The sequence below is a fragment of the Trichoderma reesei genome (assembly GCF_000167675.1).
Source record: "Trichoderma reesei QM6a unplaced genomic scaffold TRIREscaffold_3, whole genome shotgun sequence".
NCBI classification, from domain to species: Eukaryota; Fungi; Ascomycota; class Sordariomycetes; order Hypocreales; family Hypocreaceae; genus Trichoderma; species Trichoderma reesei.
Genome location: NW_006711150.1, coordinates 1623092 through 1642943, shown reverse-complemented (window position 1 = coordinate 1642943; position 19852 = coordinate 1623092). Strand labels below are relative to the sequence as shown.

The 19852-nt window shown below is 53.9% G+C and overlaps 8 protein-coding genes across 8 annotated transcripts in view; 5 read left to right on the top strand and 3 right to left on the bottom strand.

Moving 5' to 3' along the window:
• Window positions 1-176: 176 nt before the first annotated feature.
• Window positions 177-2717, bottom strand: TRIREDRAFT_56344 (uncharacterized protein; the record flags this gene model as incomplete). Its single annotated transcript, XM_006962720.1, has 2 exons — window positions 177-2521; window positions 2576-2717. 2 exons carry the CDS (start codon window positions 2715-2717, stop codon window positions 177-179), a joined length of 2487 nt encoding a protein of 828 aa, XP_006962782.1.
• Window positions 2718-5269: 2552 nt separating this feature from the next.
• TRIREDRAFT_56942 (uncharacterized protein) lies at window positions 5270-6429 on the top strand (the record flags this gene model as incomplete). The annotated part of the gene is made up of 2 exons (XM_006962944.1): window positions 5270-5559; window positions 5646-6429. 2 exons carry the CDS (start codon window positions 5270-5272, stop codon window positions 6427-6429), a joined length of 1074 nt encoding a protein of 357 aa, XP_006963006.1.
• A 174-nt stretch (window positions 6430-6603) lies between these two features.
• TRIREDRAFT_2716 (uncharacterized protein) lies at window positions 6604-7824 on the bottom strand (the record flags this gene model as incomplete). The annotated part of the gene is made up of 1 exon (XM_006962440.1): window positions 6604-7824. One exon carries the CDS (start codon window positions 7822-7824, stop codon window positions 6604-6606), a length of 1221 nt encoding a protein of 406 aa, XP_006962502.1.
• An 834-nt stretch (window positions 7825-8658) lies between these two features.
• On the bottom strand, window positions 8659-9923 carry TRIREDRAFT_104535 (uncharacterized protein; the record flags this gene model as incomplete). The annotated part of the gene is made up of 4 exons (XM_006962719.1): window positions 8659-8679; window positions 8736-9045; window positions 9136-9837; window positions 9898-9923. 4 exons carry the CDS (start codon window positions 9921-9923, stop codon window positions 8659-8661), a joined length of 1059 nt encoding a protein of 352 aa, XP_006962781.1.
• A 2455-nt stretch (window positions 9924-12378) lies between these two features.
• TRIREDRAFT_56259 (uncharacterized protein) lies at window positions 12379-14629 on the top strand (the record flags this gene model as incomplete). The annotated part of the gene is made up of 3 exons (XM_006962943.1): window positions 12379-12963; window positions 13105-13330; window positions 13482-14629. 3 exons carry the CDS (start codon window positions 12379-12381, stop codon window positions 14627-14629), a joined length of 1959 nt encoding a protein of 652 aa, XP_006963005.1.
• Window positions 14630-15112: 483 nt separating this feature from the next.
• On the top strand, window positions 15113-16053 carry TRIREDRAFT_104533 (uncharacterized protein; the record flags this gene model as incomplete). Its single annotated transcript, XM_006962942.1, has 4 exons — window positions 15113-15122; window positions 15399-15453; window positions 15653-15740; window positions 15898-16053. The coding sequence occupies 4 exons, from the start codon at window positions 15113-15115 to the stop codon at window positions 16051-16053; spliced, it is 309 nt and encodes a 102-aa protein (XP_006963004.1).
• Window positions 16054-16270: 217 nt separating this feature from the next.
• On the top strand, window positions 16271-18057 carry TRIREDRAFT_56434 (uncharacterized protein; the record flags this gene model as incomplete). Its single annotated transcript, XM_006962941.1, has 5 exons — window positions 16271-16384; window positions 16512-16883; window positions 16920-17054; window positions 17120-17786; window positions 17852-18057. 5 exons carry the CDS (start codon window positions 16271-16273, stop codon window positions 18055-18057), a joined length of 1494 nt encoding a protein of 497 aa, XP_006963003.1.
• Window positions 18058-19479: 1422 nt separating this feature from the next.
• The window catches only part of TRIREDRAFT_45652 (uncharacterized protein), a 2532-nt gene continuing 2159 nt past the window's right edge, over window positions 19480-19852 (top strand). The window contains exon 1 of the mRNA XM_006962509.1: window positions 19480-19839. The gene's annotated coding sequence lies outside the window, so the exon portion shown is untranslated. The remainder of the gene's footprint in view (window positions 19840-19852) is intronic.

Genomic DNA, 19852 nt, shown 5'->3' with positions numbered 1-19852 from the left:
TTGCAGTGTGCTATGATACAAGTTCCATCGAGTAGTGACTCCCTTTCTCGAGCCCCATCAAACACAATCTTCATATCCAAATCCCTTTCTCGTCAATTCTCTAGTATACAATCTATTCGTTAAAAGAAAAAAAAAAAAAAAAAAACCACAGCAGCAGACACCTATCGTTGCCCGCATCACTTCTTCGGACTTAACAGCTCATACACGCCCATCTGCCTCGCCACCTCGACAAACACCCTCCTCTTCTCCGCCTCACTGCCCTCGTCGGGCCAAAACCTCCTTTGCAGATACGCATACAGCGCCTCCCCGCGCCTCTGCTCGCCCTCGAGCTTCTTGGGGTCAAAGCTTGCCCACGCGAGCAGCTCGCGATCAATCTTGGTTTTCGTCACCGTCAGCCTGCGGCGCTGCGACGGCGTGTCCCACGAGAGCTTCGTCGTGCCCATGACCATCTCCATGACGAGCGTCTCGGGCGGCAGGAACTTGAAAATCTCCCGGAGGGCCGTGACGGCGACGAGCAGGCCCGCGTTGTCGTGCAGCCGGCGGAAGGTGTGGAGCATCTTGCGGGCGAGCTGGCCGTCGATGCCGCCGTCGGCTTGGAAGACTTGCTTGTGCTTGAGGGTCTCCTTGAACAGGGCCCGCGCGGCCTCGGTCTCCGTGGCTTGCGTTTCCTCGTCGCGGATCTGGTAGCGGTTCACGCCGAGGGTCTTCCAGAGCGCGCTGAAGGTGTATGGGTCCGGGACGACCTTGTTGCTGTCTACGAGGGAGTGGTACAGGGCTACTGCCTCTTTCGCCTGGCCTTCTTGGATGAGAGATTCCATGATCTGGTTCATCATGAAGGCGTCGGGGCTGAGCTCTGCCGCGCGGAAGGCGTTCCACAACTCCTCCAGGCGGCCATGAAGGCCTCGCTGGCGGTAGTTCTCGGCAAGCAGCCAGAAGGTTTCAGGGGTAGCCCGCGGCGGATCGGCCGGAGTGGTGCTCTGGAGTGAGGGTGTAGTAGAGCCGCCGTCCTCGTGGCTCTCGCTGCTGGACTTTCGGCTGGCCACAAACTTGAGCCTCGACTCGATCAGCTCCCAGCCCAGGGCATCGGCGTTTTCGAGGTCGTCGGCACCGCCCGCCCGCTGCCATGCTCCAATGAGGCCGTTGAGGTGTATCGGCGCCGCCTCCACGCCCTTTTCTCGCATGAATTTGACCACGCTGAAGGCGCCGTTCAAGTCTCCGGCGCCGATCAATCGCTTCAGCCACTTGCCCAGGAAGAACTTGTTGGCAACGACAGACGGCAGGAATGTTTGCCGGGTCAGATCGATGCGGCCGTCGCTCATCATGTCGACAAAAGCGTACAGGGCGTTCTCCATGTAATGGGCTGTCAGGAAGTAGGATATCACCTGGTCGTAGTCTGTGAGGGTCATGTCCTTGCCCAGAAGCTCCCGCATTTGGCGGTAGGTAGTCCATGCTTTCTGTCGGCCCTCCTCCGTCCCCTGTTCGCAGCTTGTTCGAATTAGGGGAATCAGGATGCGCGGGCTCATGTTGCGGCTGAGGAGCTTGTTCATTGCCCGCTCTGCCTGCTCCAGATCGCCGACACGGCAGTACATCCTCGCGCCGAGCTCCCAAAAGCCCTGAAACGTCTCGGCGTTGTCCGCCCCGAGCGTGCTGACGCATCGCTTCCAGTTTTCAATGGCCTTGGACTCCCATCCGTCGACGAAGACGGCCTCGATGGCCAGGACTTGCTGCGCGGGGCGAAGCATAACCCCGGCGCTGCTCATGTCCCTGGCAAGCAGAGCAATGCGCGACATCTCATTGACGTCGTCCCTTTCGCTCGCGAATGCTCTCCAGAGAACCTCCCAGACAGCTGGGGGAACATCGCTCCAGTTTTGGGCCAGGGCCCGTCTCGTCGCATGGTATGCTTTGTATAGAGACTGTACACCCTTTGCCTTGGTGCCTGAGGCCTTCTCTGCGAGCACGAAGCGGCTGATGATGGAATTGAACCTGACAATCTTCCGACGGCGATGTGCTGTGTCGTCAGGATCTATACGCACCTGCGGGATCGAGTCCTGGGGTTGGTCAGAGGAGCTGTCGCCTTCCAGAGACAGGTCTGGCACATCCCCGATGAGCTGCTCCAGCACGCCTTTGGGGAGATCGGTGCTTGCTTCTTTAATCTCGACATCGATTGACCGTGCGTAATCTTCCATCTTTGCTATGATTTTTTCAACATCCTCCGCAGAGTTGACCTTGCCCCAGCCTTCGCCAATCTGGCTCAGGACTTCTCTGAAGGCGTCCTTGTCATCTTGGCTGCTGAGCTTTGACCTCAGGTTGAAGAGATTATTTCGCAGTTCGGAGACATCGACCCCGCCTAGGGAGTCTCCAAAGTCTTGTTCACTGGACAGCTCTTTTCGGTTTCGGTCGCCCTGCTCGAAGAATCGGACAGAAAAGTCGTCGGCGTTGGTCTTGGCCTTGTCGGGAGCCTGGAGGCTTTTGAGGCCTTCCAAGTAGCGAGCCAGTTCCTCTTTCGATGGCTGACGCGCGACTTCTGGACTCGGTCGAGGCTGTGATCGAGGCTGAGATCGAAGCCTTGCTCTACTGGCGGTTTGAGAGGCCTGGGTGCTGTAGGACGCGGGCCGCCATGCTTGTGCCGGCTGCTTTGCGCGAGCGGCCAGACATGAGCGGCAGATGATGTCGTTTCGACATCTGAGGTCGCGGAACAGTAGCGGTCGGCATGACATAGTTTGAGGAATTGAAAGTACAAGGCGCAGTGCCTTCAGCACTCGCCTGTTGAGCGCTCGGAACTTTTTTTTTTCTGGATATGATGCTAAAAAGTTGGAGATGGATGCGATTGTGATGCCAGTGGTGGATTGACAACCCACCATGGCGTTATCGATAAGCGCCCGCTTGGTTGGTGATAAGGTACAAGGGACTTGTCGTTGGTGTGCTGATCCTCCATTCTGTACCTTTTAAATACCAGGTACTAGAGGGTTTCACTGTAGACAAATTCTTGGTTGTGGTACAGTCTTAAATCCTTTGCCGACACCGATCCTATCGAGCCTCTATAGGGTTGACTTAAGAGGTCAATATTTCCTCAGAGAATGACGACTATGGCATGACCAAGGAGGACTTCCCCCACGTTGCTGTATCTCTGCTTTATGGGCAAACTCGCGATGGGCTATGAGACACGCCTTGACATCCTTCTTCTCCTGGGCATTGGCACGAAATATTACGGTTTGCACATCAACTCCAAGCTACGATCTGCAAATTATTTTTCAGAAAGAGGGTGCATTACCCGCTTTGCGTTACATACCATATGCTATAATGCAGTTTCGCAGCAGTCACTGGCATCACTGGCTTACACGAAGTGCAAAGAGGAAATATCGCGAATATTGAATTATATTTACACTTGGCTCAATCTGTTTCCAGCAGCCCCACGGCCTTCTGAGCCCCCGGCTCAATAATCATCGGTAGCGCGGAAGCAGCTCCGTTGTCACGGCGTCGTCATAGGTAGGCATCTTGTGTCGGAAGTGATTATTTGGAGTATCTTCCAAAAGTACTGTATCAATGACGAATGGGTTAGTTTGACACTAAGGATGGAAGGTCGATACTGAGAGAACTTGGCAGATAAGGACTATCTTACTTATGGAACAACTGGCCAAATGGGCCCGGTTTGGCCTGTTGGTCAGACATGCTTTGGCGCCGGGCGGCATCGTTGGCGTTTTGGCGATGTTCGTGGAGGCTCGCAAAGGCGGGCATGAGGCCGGAGCTCTACACGGAATATTCTGTTAACACGTGTAATCGGGGCATTGAAAGGAAGGGATGCTGATTGCTAGGGGACATACTCGACGGCGAGTGCCCTGAGCCGGCGTGTTCTGGTTCTGCTCGGGATTGTTCATGATGAATGATGAACGAAGATATTGATCAGTTGATGAAAAGTAGGGTTAACGTTGGTTGGTGATGAAACCTGATGAATTGCAATAGTTCGGGATTGTCTTAGAAGAGACGAACGGAAAAGAGAGCAAGAGGGAGGGGAGGGGAAGCTCCTTATGTACTGCAGCTCCCCACGAGGTGACGAGACAAAGAGGAACGCCGGCAGCCAGGCCAGGACAAGCTTTCGGACCATCTGCCTGATAGCCAACGACGCCGGCCAATGACCACAACGCCTCGCCACACCAGGCTGTTCGCAAGCCGCCCAAATTGTCGATGGACATGCCATTCTGCCGGCCTGTGGCTACAAGTCTCGATCGGCGCTAAACAGGGCCCTGATAGTGTCGAGCCGGGCCAACAGCTTTCATCCGGAGTGACAGTCGCTGCCGCGGTGAGGATTGGTGAGAGGATGACGCGATTGGATAAGCCGTGTCTGGGTAATGGTTCGATGTGGTTGACAAATGCGCACGAGACCTCGAGTGTACAAATACTAGGTACTAGTAGGTATGTATGTATGGTTGCAGTACATACGTCTTGGTACATGCACAGACTCGGACGTCCTTGGGTTTCAAGGGTCTACGAGACTCCCTTCAACAAACAGATAGGCTATCAGTATGAGGATTCTAGCTGCAGGTAATGTCGTCAGCATCCATCAGTCTGTCTCGATCTCCAGGCTGGTTCTACTGCTGTGTTCATCGTCTATTTTCAGAAGCATCTTGGACCAACGGTCCGACTCGCCTTCCTTCTCTCGACTATCTTGTTCCGCTACTTCCTTCCTCAGCAGTGGCGTCTCATGCCACAGCGTCATCAACGGTGACGTGCGGTGCTCGACTCCCGAGTCTCTGTACATACCTAGTATGTACTACCTACTTTAGTACCTAGAGAGGTTCAGCAGTAAGGTACAGTACTCGTACAAGGCCCTGCTTGCTGTCGTTGACGTTGTCGATGTATGTACCGGCTGCTGTGGACCCCTGCGGGGCAGGTGCAGGTGGTGGATTGCGGGGAAAAGGTCCCACCGGCGCAGTGGAGTACGTACCGAGAGCCCCGAGAGCTGTTCGGACGGAATTAGTGTTGATCCTGAGACCTGATGCCTGGATGGAGCAGAACCAACGAACGAGGACGGATCCAGTTAAAGCCGCCAGGAACAAGCAGCGAATACCAGACCAGGACGCCATCAGCGAGCTGCTCAATGGGCCTGGCCGTCCCGCCAGCCGTGTCTGTCCAACTGATTTGCCTCTCTTTTGACCTGTCCAAACCATTACGGACCACTGCGGCGAATCACGCACAAGAGCCTCGAGCCGTCCTGAGCCTGCCTCAATGCAGAGCAAGCCCCTCTGCCGAGCCGGACCGGTGACAGGCGACTATGAACCATGATGCCGCGTCCACCTCCTCGGCGCGGATCCACGACCGGCTCTCACCACCTGGCGCCGCTGCGGCTGCCGGCGCCGGCGATGCGGAGGCAGAGGCGGACCCTCGTCGTCGTCCCGAATCGCGGCAGCGCTCGAGGTCCAGCAACGGCCGGCAGCGCAGGAGGAGGAGGAGCAAGAAGAAGCAGAATCCGGGCCTGGCTAAGAAGCTCGCCTTTCTCACACACCTGCTCAAGACGCTCGACCTCGTCTTCTTTGCTGAGTTGAGCTCTTTGTACTATATGGAGTGCGTTGGCAACCGAGCGAACCCCCCTTCCCTCTCCTAACGGAACATATGAGCTGACAGTGGTGACTTTCACGTTCATTTTGTAGATGTTCCATTTTTCGATTCTTTCTACGAGCCGCGCCCCAATACATGTACCTCACCCCAAAGGACGAATCCTTTGCGCTGTTGATGCCGGCTACCCAGCTTCACGTCATCCTGATAGTGGTGCCTAACCTGCTCTGCATGGCATTGCATCTCTTTGGCTCGCTGCCCACCGGACCCGAGTACCATCGAGGCTACCAACATGGGGGGATGATCATCGACTTCATCGGCCAAATGCCTGCCGCCTATAGGCTGTATTACTTGGTGGCAGACCTATTCATCTTGTTCATCCAGTGTCTGATGCTCACAATGCACAACCAACGGGAGAGCTTGCGTGTCGCTCTCAAGACGTTCCGGCCGCTTATATCCGAGATGGTTCTGGAGCCCATCGCTGCTCGTTCGCCAGAGGACTTGGACGCGGAGGAACGCGGAGTTTCTCGGCACGTGCCGGGTCTGATGATCAACGAGACGGACGAAATCGAGCTGCAGCAGATTGGCAGACCGGGAGATGGGGAGGGACCAGAAGAGCGGAACGAGCAGTCTGGATATGCTGCCGGGGACTCTGGTGACGAGCCACCGAGAACGCACTTATCCGACATAATGAGTTCCGGTAACGCTGTTCTCAACGAATATCACATCATCCACACGATGAGAAACGCTGCTATGAACACGGGGGGCTCGACTGCGTTGTCTCTACAATCGATCGGCTACAGAGCCACCATGGCGAGCATGCAGGGTCGACGCCGGGGCGCGACTCTGCAGAGCTCATTAGCTCCTCCTAACGGCTGAAATATGTGTTTATATGCCGGTATATAGTGTCTCTATTACATGGAGCCCCAATCCAACTTTTTTTCCTCTTCCAAGCACAACCGAAACCTCGCAGACCCTTTTACGCCGCTGTAAATTTCGCCAAAAAGGATAACAAGGACAGAACCTCCCTCCCTAGTACATCAATCAATCCGTCTAAGCGACTTTCCTTCCTACATTGCCGACACCAGTGCCCTTGACAGAGACTATAATGTCGCCGCTATCATCATCCTCAACGTCCCTCAACCCCCAGCTGCTTGCGCCAAATGTCTTGAGATCTCTTGCCAGCTGAACAATCTCCTCAGTGCCGAGAATATCTCTGCCAATCCTCAACCGGCCGACGTCTTCGGAGCCCATGGCCATTAGGGTCAGCACGGTGCCTGCCGAGACGGGGGTCACGCAGCCTCCCTTTGCGATTGTCTCCAGCAGTTGATAGGCGCATCTCTTTCCAATATCTTCCGGGACCTCTCCACCCGACGGCAGCACGACGACGTCTGCGGAGTAGAGCACGCCGACGGCGTTGGACTCTGCGACCAGGCTCAGGCCGTAGCCTATACCCAACCTTCTCTTGCTGCCTGCCTTGTCTCCCGTGGGCACCAGTGGCGCCTGGTCGTACTGCGCCGCGATGTGAATGTCGGTGACGAAGGGGTTCAGGATCTCTCGAGCGGCATGGATCATGCGGGCGTTGTTGGAAGCCGAAACGCCGGTGCAGTAGGCCACGCCTCGTATCCTCTTGACGCGGCCGGGGCTGCGGTGCAGATGCAGCGTCTTGGGCAGGCGGACCTGGCTGGCGAAGCGCAGCTCGACGATGCCGCCACCGCCCTTGCCGCCGGGTCCGGCGCAGGAGCGCTGCAGGACGCGCAGCTCGATGCGGGCGGGGGGGATGCCGAAGAGGCCAAAGAGCGGGAGGATGGCGGTGCGGAAGGTGTCGACGGAGACGTCGCCGGCCTCGGTGGCGGAGGTGATGACGCCGGGGCCGGAGAAGCGGACGTTCATGTGGGCCTTTGAGAAGGGCGCGAGGAGGCACAGCGGGAGGAGGAAGTAGGTGATGCCGCGGGTGCAGGTGACGGGGATGGAGTGCTCGATGACGTCGCCGTCCGTGGCGGCGCCGAGGCCGGCCATTGTGCCGGTGATGAGGCCCGGGTGGTACGAGATGGTGGTGCCGCTGTAGGAGATTTGCATCGAGGAGCCGTTGGTGACGGCCTCGAGGAGGCGCAGGAAGGAGACCTCGTGGGGGGCGAGACCCGGGTTCGTCGGCGAGGAGCTGCGGATCTTGGAGATGTGGATGGGGCGGCCGGTGAGGGTCGCGATGGTCAGGCGGCGGGCGAAGGACCGGTGGCCGGTGAAGCGGAGGAATTCAGGCGATGAGCCTGACATGTTGGGCGATTTTGTTTTCTCTGTTTTCTTCCCCCCAATGACTATTGAACAAGTAGGAGTTACTGCGTGACTCGATCCTGTAGTCCAACCTGACTGTTGAAAGTTCGTGGTCGAGAGGCAGGGGGGGGGGGGGGAGGGAGGAAGAGAAGGTCGTATGGGTTGTGTTGTATTCCGTTCGATTCTCGTCGCAAAAGTTTTGGTGGTTTGGAGATGAGCGAAGGAAAATTATTGTTTTCTGCCGGCGGATTGACTATCTGGGGCTTGAAAGAGTAGGCGGTGAGCGAGCTTGGTCTAGCGCGGGACAACGTCGAGGTACGTGGGTACTTGCATCCAACCACCGTTGGTTTGCCTCCGTAAGGTACGAGTACATTGAAGTTGATAGCATCTGAAGTACAAAGAAGATTTTCGAGCGTCACCATACAATCGCATGGAGTCAAAGATTGCTGAGAGGCGTTAGCTCATGATACATGTGCCTTTAAGTCACAGTCAAGGTCCTTAATATCGTGACAATCGTCACGGTGCGAGATGAGAGCCGTGTATCAACAACTTGGCCACTTGTGCATGCTCAACTCTCGCTTATATCGGCTCGACTCTCATGACCGCTGTGACTTGCCAGTGTATACATCACTAAATGGGTACTATCGTGAAAGCTCAAACAAATGCATTCCCTGCTCGTACAACGCCAATATGTCCCTTTTCTTTGCCAAAAAATCAGCAACCTTCTATCGTCTAGGTCCTGTATGAACTTTTGATTCAAGCCATTTGAGCCAGACGAGGAAAACTGTAAACCGCAAAACATCTTCACAAGTAACGCCGCGCTTAGGCCGCTATGCATTACGCTTTCACCATAAAAATCTATCCAAGCCAGTTAGCAAAAAAGCTTGTGAGAGACGAGATAGGTGCGAAAATACCTGTTTCAATGCTGACGCATCCATAAACGCAGCCTTCTTCTGCGCGATAAACCGGGATCTGGGCGTGATGAAGTTGCCTCTTGTGGTTGGTGTCGATGTGCCTGTGGTGACTGGAGTGGCCGTTCCGGAACGTGAGACTGCGGAAGATGAAGCCTGAGGGGCAGCGTCGGGCATCTCCGTGTCAGAGCCGACGTCGTCGTTCTTTCGCTTCTTCTTATCCTTGCTTTTCTTCTCTTTCTTCTCCTTCTTGTCCTTCTTGTCCTTCTTCTCTTTCTTGTCCTTCTTGGAGCGCTTTGTCTTTTCGGAACCGCTGTTTGAGGCTGAGTTGTCCAGCACATCCTCTGATCCTGTGACATCCTCGCTGGCCTCCTGTTCATTCAGAGCCTTGTCCTTCCTCGACTTCTTCTTTTCTTTCTTGTCCTTCTTCTTGTCCTTCTTCTTGGCCTTTTCTGAATCGCTGGACTGGCTTGATTCAGCCTTGGCCAACTTCTTAGCCCTTCGCTCCTCCTTTCGCTGCTTTTTCTTCTTCTTCTCGTCTTCTTCGTCATCCTCTGACATATCATCCTCATCCTTTAGAGCTGCAGCCTTTCTCTTCTTGGACTTTTCCTTCTTCGTTTCTTCAGCAACCGTGGGTATCTTTTCGTCCTCCGCCGAAGAGCTGTCTGATTCTTCGGAGCTGTCTTTCGACTCGTCAGTCTCCTGCATCGCATCGCCGACCAGCAAGCCTCCGCGCACGAATCGCATGGGCCCCCATTTGTTCTCTACGTATTGATGCATCTTGACCTCCAGCCTGGCCTGTCTCTTCTCTTCCACTTCCGCCTCGGACTTTCCGTTGAGGCGACTCAGCAGATCTGAGAAGACGTCGAGGCCAGTGACTTCGTCCTCCTTCGACTTGGTGAACCCGAGGCCCTTCATGTCATCCTTGAGCGATACCCGAATGTACGACGCATTGGCAGCGGTGTGGAACTCGGAGTGCGCCGCGTCTTTGGCTCCGAGGAACTGGCCGGGCTCCCAGCCTTGCGACCTCAGCATCTTCTGGCCAAACGTCGTGGTGTCGCGGGTCCATTTTGTGTTGTTGGGGTCGTTTTGGATTCGCCGGCGCCTGCATTTGAGATTAGCGCTTCCGCTTGAGCCAACTGAGTATCCTGCTCCAACGCCTTACGTTCGTGATTCAGCGAGCAGCCCCATCGTGTCGACCTGAGAGACCTGGTATCAGATCTCGTGGATTTTCTGTGCCTTGTATTATGGTTCTGCGCTCGTGAGGCCGTAAAAGTGATTGCGAAAGATTAGGTGGGTAGGGAAAAAAAAGTGGGTGGGGCATTCTGGCTTCTTATCGCATGCTGTGATTGGGCAGCGAGCTACGGCTAGGCTTGACCGAAACAGGCTTGATAAGGCACAAGCCAAAAGACGACGACTTGCCTGGAAATCCCCTCCTGGCCAAAATGCGCCAGGCCCTCAATCTTCTATATGGAGTAGATACTGATAGAGTAGAGATTGCGCAGTTGACTGCTCTTTTTTCCAGTATTATCATGATGATGAGCACTTCATGTAACATTCATTGTGTTGCTGTAGAAGGAGTTGTACTCAAGGTTCTCAAGTCAGTTGTTGTATGTCACTACCAGGTAGTCTTCTTAAAGGTAAAGTACAAGACGTGTACATACAGGCGCATGGATACCGACTCGGAAGAGGCTGCTTTAGCCCCTTGGATGTCTTCTCAACATTGGTCAATCAAAGTCAGGTATTTGCCTCTACTGTTAGGTACTAGGTAGGTACCTACTTAGTAGTTCTCCAGCTCACGCAAGGTGCACCCATACACGCTTAAGGTACGCGTATCTCCTCGGCAGTGCTCTCCAGGGGTTCTTGGACAGCAACAGTCAAAACATACATGTAAGGTGAGGGAATACTAGCAGCCTGCAATCTGTACTGTTGAATAACATGAATCCTCTCGACCATTTCTCTTCGTCTATTAAAGACCTCATACTACCTAGTATTAGTAATGCATGTTTTACCCGTATCAACTTGTGGAAAGATGCTCGTAACGCGGCACTTCGCCATCCCTTTGCTAGGCCGTTCGACATCCCTTTCTTCCTTTCTGGGGTCCTGGAGATGCATGCGTCAAAGTCGGATCCTCATAGGAGCGTCGCCATATGCCGATCGCTTAGCGGCCAACAGGGGTTGAAGAAAAGAAGCTCATGGGTTCAACGTTAGCTCTGCACGCCTCGTGCTAGACCAGCACTAACACAAGACCCCCAGAGCCGAATCTCAAGTCGTTTTCTTTCGTCCACTAGGCTTCACATGCCGAACCGTGTGGCGATTGGGTTGGCTCAGAAGGCTTTGCGACTGCTACGACCTTATCCCAGATGTTAATCTGATATCAAGATCCCTGAAGTGGTGAGCGGGCTCAAAACTGGACACTGAATGCCAAGCCGAGATGAAATGCGGAGCCTAGGGCCTGACGAGATCGCCAACATGTGCGACTGAGATGGGCAAATGGGGATTGAGGTTGGTGTTGGGATAGGGAGGTACTTGGACACTGCATCAGTTTGTGTGTGTCGAGATGGTAGCATGCTACTGCATGTCGTTGATACTGTGGTTTGTCTGACCGCTTGGTTAGGAGAGAGCGGACTGTATCCGACTCTTGATGGAGTAGAGCCGCGAATATCATCTCCACCCCCTGTGTGCGATCGACCAGCTGTTGACTTGATCTCGCACTCCTTCTTCGAGCTCATGACTTGTATCATGAGACAAAAATGTCTATACTGTGGATGAGAGGGCAACAGAAGTGGACACTAAGCAGCATGAACTCACCAGCACCGCCGTCCCCACGACGGCATGTCCGTCTCAAAGAGGTTGCGAATCACTCGGCACATGATGTAAGAGTTCCAGGCCAGTACAGTAGAAGCATTGCTGGGATCATGAGCGCAGACCAAGAGGGTCCAGGGTCCTCGAGCTGTCAGCGAATCCGTTCCTCGCTCGCATACGCGTGTTCGCAAAGCCGCCCCTAGCTTCCTCGATGTGCTGCGATTATCGACTCGCTAGCAACTCATCGTGGGAGTAGAAACAGAATCTTGCTGCCTTGTCATCACCACGTAACGGTACTTCACGCCAGTATATGTACACTTTTACGATTAAAGAGAACTGCAACTGCGCAGGGAACCTCCTAAGGAGACGCTCCCTTGTACCGCTGACTGGTGGCCGGGAACGACATTCCCCTTTCTACTCCTCTCTCAAGGACCCATCCGCCATGTAGCTCATAATAACACAAGCCAAGAGAGGCTTCGATACGTGTGTGAAACCCATTCCTTGCGCCAAAGATCCAAGCTTCTTTTCCATAGATCAGCTCTGTAAGTGTCAACCAGCGTTTAGTCCTGGCTTGAGCTACCTCCGAGGCCCGCTTTCTTCGCTTCACTGCCTCCATGTTTTTACATGTCCAACTTCTTTTTCCCTCTTTACTCCTGTGTCTCTCGCATTTCCTTTTTGTCTTGTCGCTTGATCAGGTTTCTACGATCACCTTCTGGTCGAGCATTGCTGCTTGAAAGCCTCACTTCGTGGCTGGACCTCCTCTAGCCAGCTTCCACTTACAAACCCTCGCCTCCCTTTACTCTCATCTTTCCCACTCGGGCTGATCTCCAATTGAGAAAGTATGGGGTTCCTCACTTGGTGTTCCCGGTGCGCGACCGGCTTGAGCATGCTGGTGCTCATCGGCCTCTGCTACTGGGTGATATCCCGAGAATCGATGGTTGAGCGACACGGCTTCAAGATCGAGGGGACAGGCGCCGAGGGAGCGGCATACTCGTCAAAAACTACCACAGTCGGTGCCGGCATCTGGACCTTTGTCTTCGCCTACTACTGCCTCCTGATACACTTCATGGTCGCCATGTTCCCCATCCGAGCATGCTGGTCTATCTGGAGCATCACGCAGTCTCTAAAGCGCGGGTCGCAGAGCAGAGCCATTGAGGAGTACAAGGGCGCCGGTCTGCGCCGCTACAGCTCGTCGTCGTCCGTGGCCAGCTCCGAGACGCTCGCTTCGAGCATCTACAACGGCGTCTCATCGACGGACACGGAGTTGAGCGACTCTCTGCCCGAGTTCTATGTCGACGGCAAGGCTGTTCCTGAAAGCCCCATCATCCACGCCATTGTCATTCCCAACTATAAGGAGGAGGTTGACACACTCCGCGAGACTCTAGATGTCTTGGCCTCTCATCCCCAGGCCCAGAGCTGCTACGATGTAAGTCGTCTACATGTCCTTTGAGCTCCTGAACCAGATCAACCACCGTGATACTCCCCCTTACTATATCGCACGTGCAGCGTTTGTGCACCACATTTAGAGTGAGATCGATACTAATCTAGGTCATACGACCGAATTCAGGTCTACCTTGGCATGGAGCTACGCGAAGTGGGCGGCGAGTCAAAGGCGCTGAGCCTCATCCAGCAGTTTGTCAAGAGGTTCCGATCCATCGACTACACGCTGCATCCGGGCGACATTCCCGGCGAGGCGGCCGGCAAGGGCAGCAACATGGCCTGGGCCGCGCGCAAGCTGAGCTCCAAGTATCCCATGTCGGTCCGCAAGAACGTCATCGTCACGGGTATCGACGGTATGTTTTTGACTTACAAGTTTCTCCCCTCCAAAGGGACTGAGAGCCAGGATTTGGACACTTTTCATCAAGATTACGCCATTTATCCCCAATGTCCTATGTATGGGATACAACTACATGTATGATGCTAACTTTGCCTGTGTGCCTATAGCTGACAGCCATCTCTCGTCGCGCTACTTTGCGCAAATCTCCAGCATGCACACGAATCACCCCGAGACCGCCGCCACCACTCTGTACGCTGCTCCCATCATCTTCGACCGCAATGCCCACAACGTCACTGCTCTTGTCCGCGTTGCCGACGTCCTATGGTGCGCCGCCGGCATGTCTGGCCTGTACAAGGGCTCCGTCATCGCCCCCCCTACGTCTGTATACTCGCTGCCGCTGGTGCTTGTCGACCGCGTTGGCGGCTGGGACTGCGATTCGGATGCCATTGGCGAGGACCTTCACATGTTCATCAAGTGCTTCTTTGCTCTCAACGGCCACCTCACCTGCCGCACCATCCTCAGCCCGGTGAGCCAGACCAACGTCACCGGCGGCGGCAAAGGCGGCATCCGCGGCGCGTATCTCGACATCAAGGCTCGCTATAGCCAGGCTCTACGGCACATGTGGGGTGCTCTGGACTCGGGGTTTGCATTGCGCAAGGCTGCTGCGATGTGGAAGGACCGGAAATACACCTCCAGAGCATTTCGTCCCCTGCACCGCACATGCCGGGGAGACAACCTGGATGCGTATTTTCCCGAGTCTCAGCTGGAAGATGCCGCGGAGGTGCCGACTGAGAACGGCGTCTTTTCCGATATCACGAGGGATACCCTCAAGGAGCCTCATTGGGAACACATCTTTTACATGGGCCACCGTTTGTTTGAAGCGCATTTCCTGCCTCTCCAGATGCTGATACTGGTCGTTGCGTCCTCTCTATACACGTGGATTACTGACGGGGGCGAAGACCCGAACGACCTGGCCTGGATCTTTTCCACCTGCAACATTCTCCGGACCATGGGCTTCATGGAGATGGCCGTCTACATCTTCCTTTACGAGAGTTACCACCGAGTCTGCGTCCGCACCCGCGAGAAGGACATGGTCCAAGCCGGGCTGGCTGACGGCATGTGCTTCTCGCATCGCTCGCTGAAGAAGAACTTTGTCGACTACCTGCTTGTGCCCCTGGTGGCGCCCTTGTATGGCGCGATTCCTTGCGCTCAGGCGGAGATTGCGCACTTTTGGACGGCTGACTTGGAGTATGCCGTTAGCAAGAAGGCGCTTCGGCAGAGGGCCAAGTCTGTGACTGTGGAGGATATTGCTTGAGAGCGCTGTGCGCCGTTTCTTTTTTTTGTTGGAGTGCATATACTCATAGCGAACCTTGGTATCATTTATCGGATGCATACTTCTTGGCTCAACTAATTATTGAAGCAGGGTATATTAATACGACAGCGAAGGATATGGAGACATACTTCTGCGTCTCTTTTCCATGAGATCTTGAACAAGGACCCTGTCTAGAGTTGCACGGATTTGATAGTGACTGAATAGGCCTAAGCGAGAGGGTACGGAGTTGGGATAGATACATACTGACCACCGATGATGAATGGCATTGGATCATGTGAGAGGACGTTATGATACCTATTAATGCTCGATATCAGATGCTACCTATGGTGCCAGATGAGGTGCTAAGCGTCACAATGTATCACTGTTCAAATGACATCTAGACACCAGTCACCAGTACTTAAAACCTGCGCTATACACCAAGTGCCCTCTATAACATCGATTCAGGTCTTTCTTGTTCTCTTCATCATGAGCGACAGTAAGAGACAAACCACACGATTGTAGTCTAAATTAGACGCTGCGACTAATGCAACGTTCCGAAGCTCCTCGGCATAACGAATCCTTCCAGATGGACGGAATGGTGGGGCCTCTAAGACAGGCGGGCGAGTCAGATTGGAAAGAATAGGTAGGGAGAAAAGGAAGACTGACGGGGAAAAAAGTGGTATTCCAGCCAATCAAGTGGCAAGTGTTCCTGAATACCTAGGATTGGACATTCTATTTGCCTTTGATCTTCTATGTATTATGTGATTGTCAGTTCGGGAATGTGTATCTATCTCCATGGATTGGAGTCGGAAGCAGTGGATTATCGGGTAGGTACTATTTGTGATGAATGTGGTTGAGTTGAGATGCTTCACCATCCATATAGGGGAGAAGGGCTGCACCGATGCACCTTGTAGAGTGAGATTTCAAGACACTGTGGGTTCAATACTTCATTATCAGGGAACATGATTCCGCCATTGCGTTGATTTTTCGTCAAACCTAACATCGCGGTGTACTTCAAACTTATAGTTGGCATCTGGTTATCCCCTCTATCATTCTCATACCTACAAATTCCCTACAATTGCAGTCAATACACATATACTTCCAGCATGGTGCTGTAAGTGAGAGCGAAGAACAAAAAACCAGAGTGAAGCCTTGACACACATTACTTCTTAGAGCGCATTTACGATAAAGCATCTATCCATCTCATCATACCTACTATACCTATCCTTGCTATCGTAAAGGCATCTTGCTCTACTACTCCAAATCTGCAGGCGGTGAAAGGCGGCTCAAAGGCCGAGGCCCACCCTCGTGCATCATTGGCTCCGCTTCGGCGGGGTCAGTTGCTTAGCCAGCGACATCCACCGTTCGATAAGTGTCTTATCAAGCTATTACTATTGGCCGAAGGCGGCGAATCGGGACTCCGCTAGATGGCTTGACGGCGGAAGGAAGAAAAAAAAAAAAAAAAAAGACCAAGATTTTTTTCTCTTGAGCTTCTCTCATCTCGCCTCTTTCTTTTCCCCTTCTTCACGACGCGATTTCTTCAACGACTTCGGACGAGCAAAACACCATTCTCTTCGCGACTTCGTTCTCTTCTTGATCTCCTAATTTCTCAAGCAATCATCGTCATTTGATACTCCAGTTACAATGGCTGCTGTTCCTGGTCCCGTCTACGGCCTCGAGGTCCCGCCTGGAGAGATGCTGATCCCGGCCAACTTGGACTTTCCCGCCTCTGTAAGTTTCAATGTCAACTCTTCCATAGTCCCGACTTGTCGATGATCTGTCGTCGCTCAAGCCATGCTGCCTGAATTCGAACGGGATCACCTGGCATTTCTGCTACGAGTGTCCCAGCTCGGATTGCCAGCAGCCGGTGATGGGCGAGGCCTAGTTTCACAGGATCGATGCTAACCACCGAATTCCCTCGTCGCAGTTCCGCATCACCATGGCCGCTATTGATCCCACTGAGGAGGCCGAGCTTGATGACTCTAAGCCCAACCAGGTCCCTCGCTCAACTCTGCGCCTCGTCAAGCGCGCCTTCCCTGGCCTGGACGCCGACGATGATGAGAATGACCTGAGCGACTCGTACATCCAGGCCCTTCTCGGCAACTCTGACGACGAGGATGACGAGGCCAATGGTGGCCCCAGCGACCCTGCCAAGGCTAAGAAGCAGAAGCAGGCTGCTGCTCTCAAGCAACTTCTCGAGGCCACCAACGGCGAGGGCTCCGAGGATGAGGATATGGAGGATGCCGAGACCAACGGCGTCAAGTCCAAGAAGGGCAAGAAGGAGAGCGCCAAGGGCAAGGGCAAGGGCAAGGCCGTTGAGCAGGAAGTTGACGAGGACGAGGACGATGAGGATGACGAGGACGACTATGACGATGAGGAGGAGGGCGATCTTGAGAACTTTGTTCTCTGCACTCTCGACACTGAGCGCGTAAGCAATCTTTCCTCGCAGACCAAGACTCATCTGATCAATGTTTTTACTGACACCCACTCCAGAACTACCAGCAGCCTCTCGACATCACCGTCAACCAGGGCGAGAAGGTCTTCTTTGTTGTCTCAGGAACACACACTGTTTACCTGACCGGCAACTACATCATGGATGACGAGGAGGAGGATGACGAGGATGGCGAGGATGACTATGACCTGTCCCCCGATGAGCTGGAGTATGCCATGGGCGAGGATGACAGCGAGGAGGAGAGCGACGACCTCGATGATATCGCGGACCCCCGCGTCACCGAGATCGAGACCGACGAGGACGAGGCTCCCCAGCTGGTTGCCACCGACAACAAGAAGGGCAAGAACAAGCGCTCCGCTGCCGAGGCCGAGGGCCTCGATGACCTCATGGCTAAGTCTGCTGACTCCAAGCTTTCCAAGAAGCAGCAAAAGAAGCTCAAGAACAACAAGGGCGAGGCTGTGGCCGCTGAGGAGAAGGAGGAGACCAAGAAGGATGCCAAGAAGGTTCAGTTCGCCAAGAACTTGGAGCAGGGTCCTACCGGCTCAGCTAAGGACGCCAAGAAGGCGGCCAAGCCATCTCTCGGAGTCAGGAACGTCCAGGGCGTCACGATTGATGACCGCACCATCGGCAAGGGCCGCACTGTCAAGAACGGCGACACTGTTGGCGTCCGATACATTGGCAAGCTCCAGAATGGACAGCAGTTTGATGGTAAGTTCACCCACTCACCGTGGCCACTTTGCTCGGCGCAGAGGCTAACGTGATTTGAACCACAGCCAACAAGAAGGGCAAGCCCTTTTCCTTCAAGATTGGCAAGGGCCAGGTCATCAAGGGCTGGGACATTGGCATTGTCGGCATGGCCATTGGTGGCGAGCGCCGCCTGACGATTCCCGCCCACCTGGCCTACGGCTCCAAGAGCCTGCCTGGCATCCCCGCCAACAGCACCTTGACCTTCGATGTTAAGTTGCTCGAGATCAAATAAAGCGCGGGGCATGTCTTGTTAAACTTGGGACTGGCGTTGAATGACTTTCCACGGTTGCGTGTATTAATTCTTTGTCCGCATTAACCACGTGGGAAGTCGGGCATGGTTCGTATTGTTTCTTCTTCTCCTTCTTGTTATGTTTCCTTTTACGCGCCGCAACGTTTCCACGAGGAGCCTGTTGTAAAGCAAGCCTGCACTAGGGCATGCGGTGCCGTACGATATTCGGATCTGACATGTCATAATGGGCATTTGGGATTGGCAAAGGCGAGGAATCGGGACTGTTCGGGCTGAGCATACTCTTGTCATATGTAAAAAGTCGCAACTGTTGATGAAAAGGGAGGTGGTCAAGTGTGTGGGATGACGACTTAGACGTCTATAGCATGGAATCAAAAGGGTGTTTCCACTTTCAAAGACTGAATTTTCTCTTAACACCCGCCCCAGAGCATTGATGGTACACGTCAATCCACGACGTGAATGCGGCGGCGATGAAATCTATACGGCTTCTTCACCTTGTATAAGAGGAGCCATATTGTGCTGCTCGACTCTTCGCATACTACTAGGTACCTAGGTAGGTAGTACTACTAGTAGTACGTACCTTGCCTTATCGCGAACAGTCTGGAGGGCACAGCACCTGATATCATACCTACAGGTACCTTCCCGATGATTGCAGCTGCTGATAGGTACTGAATGTGTTGTTCCTTCCTTAAAAAGGCAGCAGAGTGTTTGTGTAAATCTGGAAGGAGCACGCCATCCACAACATCACTTCCTCCCGTAAGTGATTCCATCATCTGCCATTTGTTCTCCTCCACCTCTTTCGGACTCGTCTTCGTCTTGTCTCTACAACACCATACTTACAACGCTTGTCATTCATTCATTAATCACTTACAACAGTCTAGAAAGCAACTTATCATCTCTATTTTCACAATCATCCCTCCTTTCGACTCAGCTCCCGAACCCTGCGGCCGTCGCATCTCCTCTTCGCGTAAACACCAAACCAGGATGCTGCCTCAGCATCACAGTGTCAGACGCAACAATCAATTACCGGATCCAACATCGAGTGGGCAAAATGAATCCCGCACCGTTCCTTTCCAGCTCCCATTCAACGGAGGGGAGGGTCTTGCAGGATCTGACATCCTGAAGCTTCATCGGAAACATTCGAGGCAGTGGGCTGAGAAACTTCGCAAGGTGATTGGGGTCAAGGGAAGAAATGACACTGGTAAGTCCAGCCCTTGAATATCTGCTTTGCCAGGTCGGGTATCTTGTACACGCGGCTGATTGTTGGAAGGCTCGCAAGGTTCTGTCGTGCTTGACTGGTCCCCAAGCGAAAGCCTTCGATCTCTGCACAAGGGAAAGAGTCCGGCCACCGGTGCCTCGGGCAAGGATGCCACGGTGCTGCGGAAACCAAGAGGGCTCGCAACGACAAAGGGGCTCATAAGAAAATTGCGATCTAATGATCCCAAGACTTCACCAGATTCCACCGTTGTGGTTTCCGATTCTCCTTCACAGCAGCATAGCTCGTTCCAGGTCATCGAGTCGGACGATTCAAGCGAGCAAGATGATATCTGGTCATCCACCCACAGCAGTAGGCTGGCAAGCCCAGAAGATAACCTGACGGGGAAAACATCGATCGACTCTCGCCTCTCAAGCCCCCGCTCGGCCAAAGGGAGCCCGAGGCGTAAACTAAGCCGCCGCAGTCGCTGGACCAGATCCAGCCCAGAAGGAGCAGCGCTGGGAACAATTGAAGAGACGGCGAGGGACAGGCCAAAGCCAACCATTGTTACAGTGGAGAGAGCGG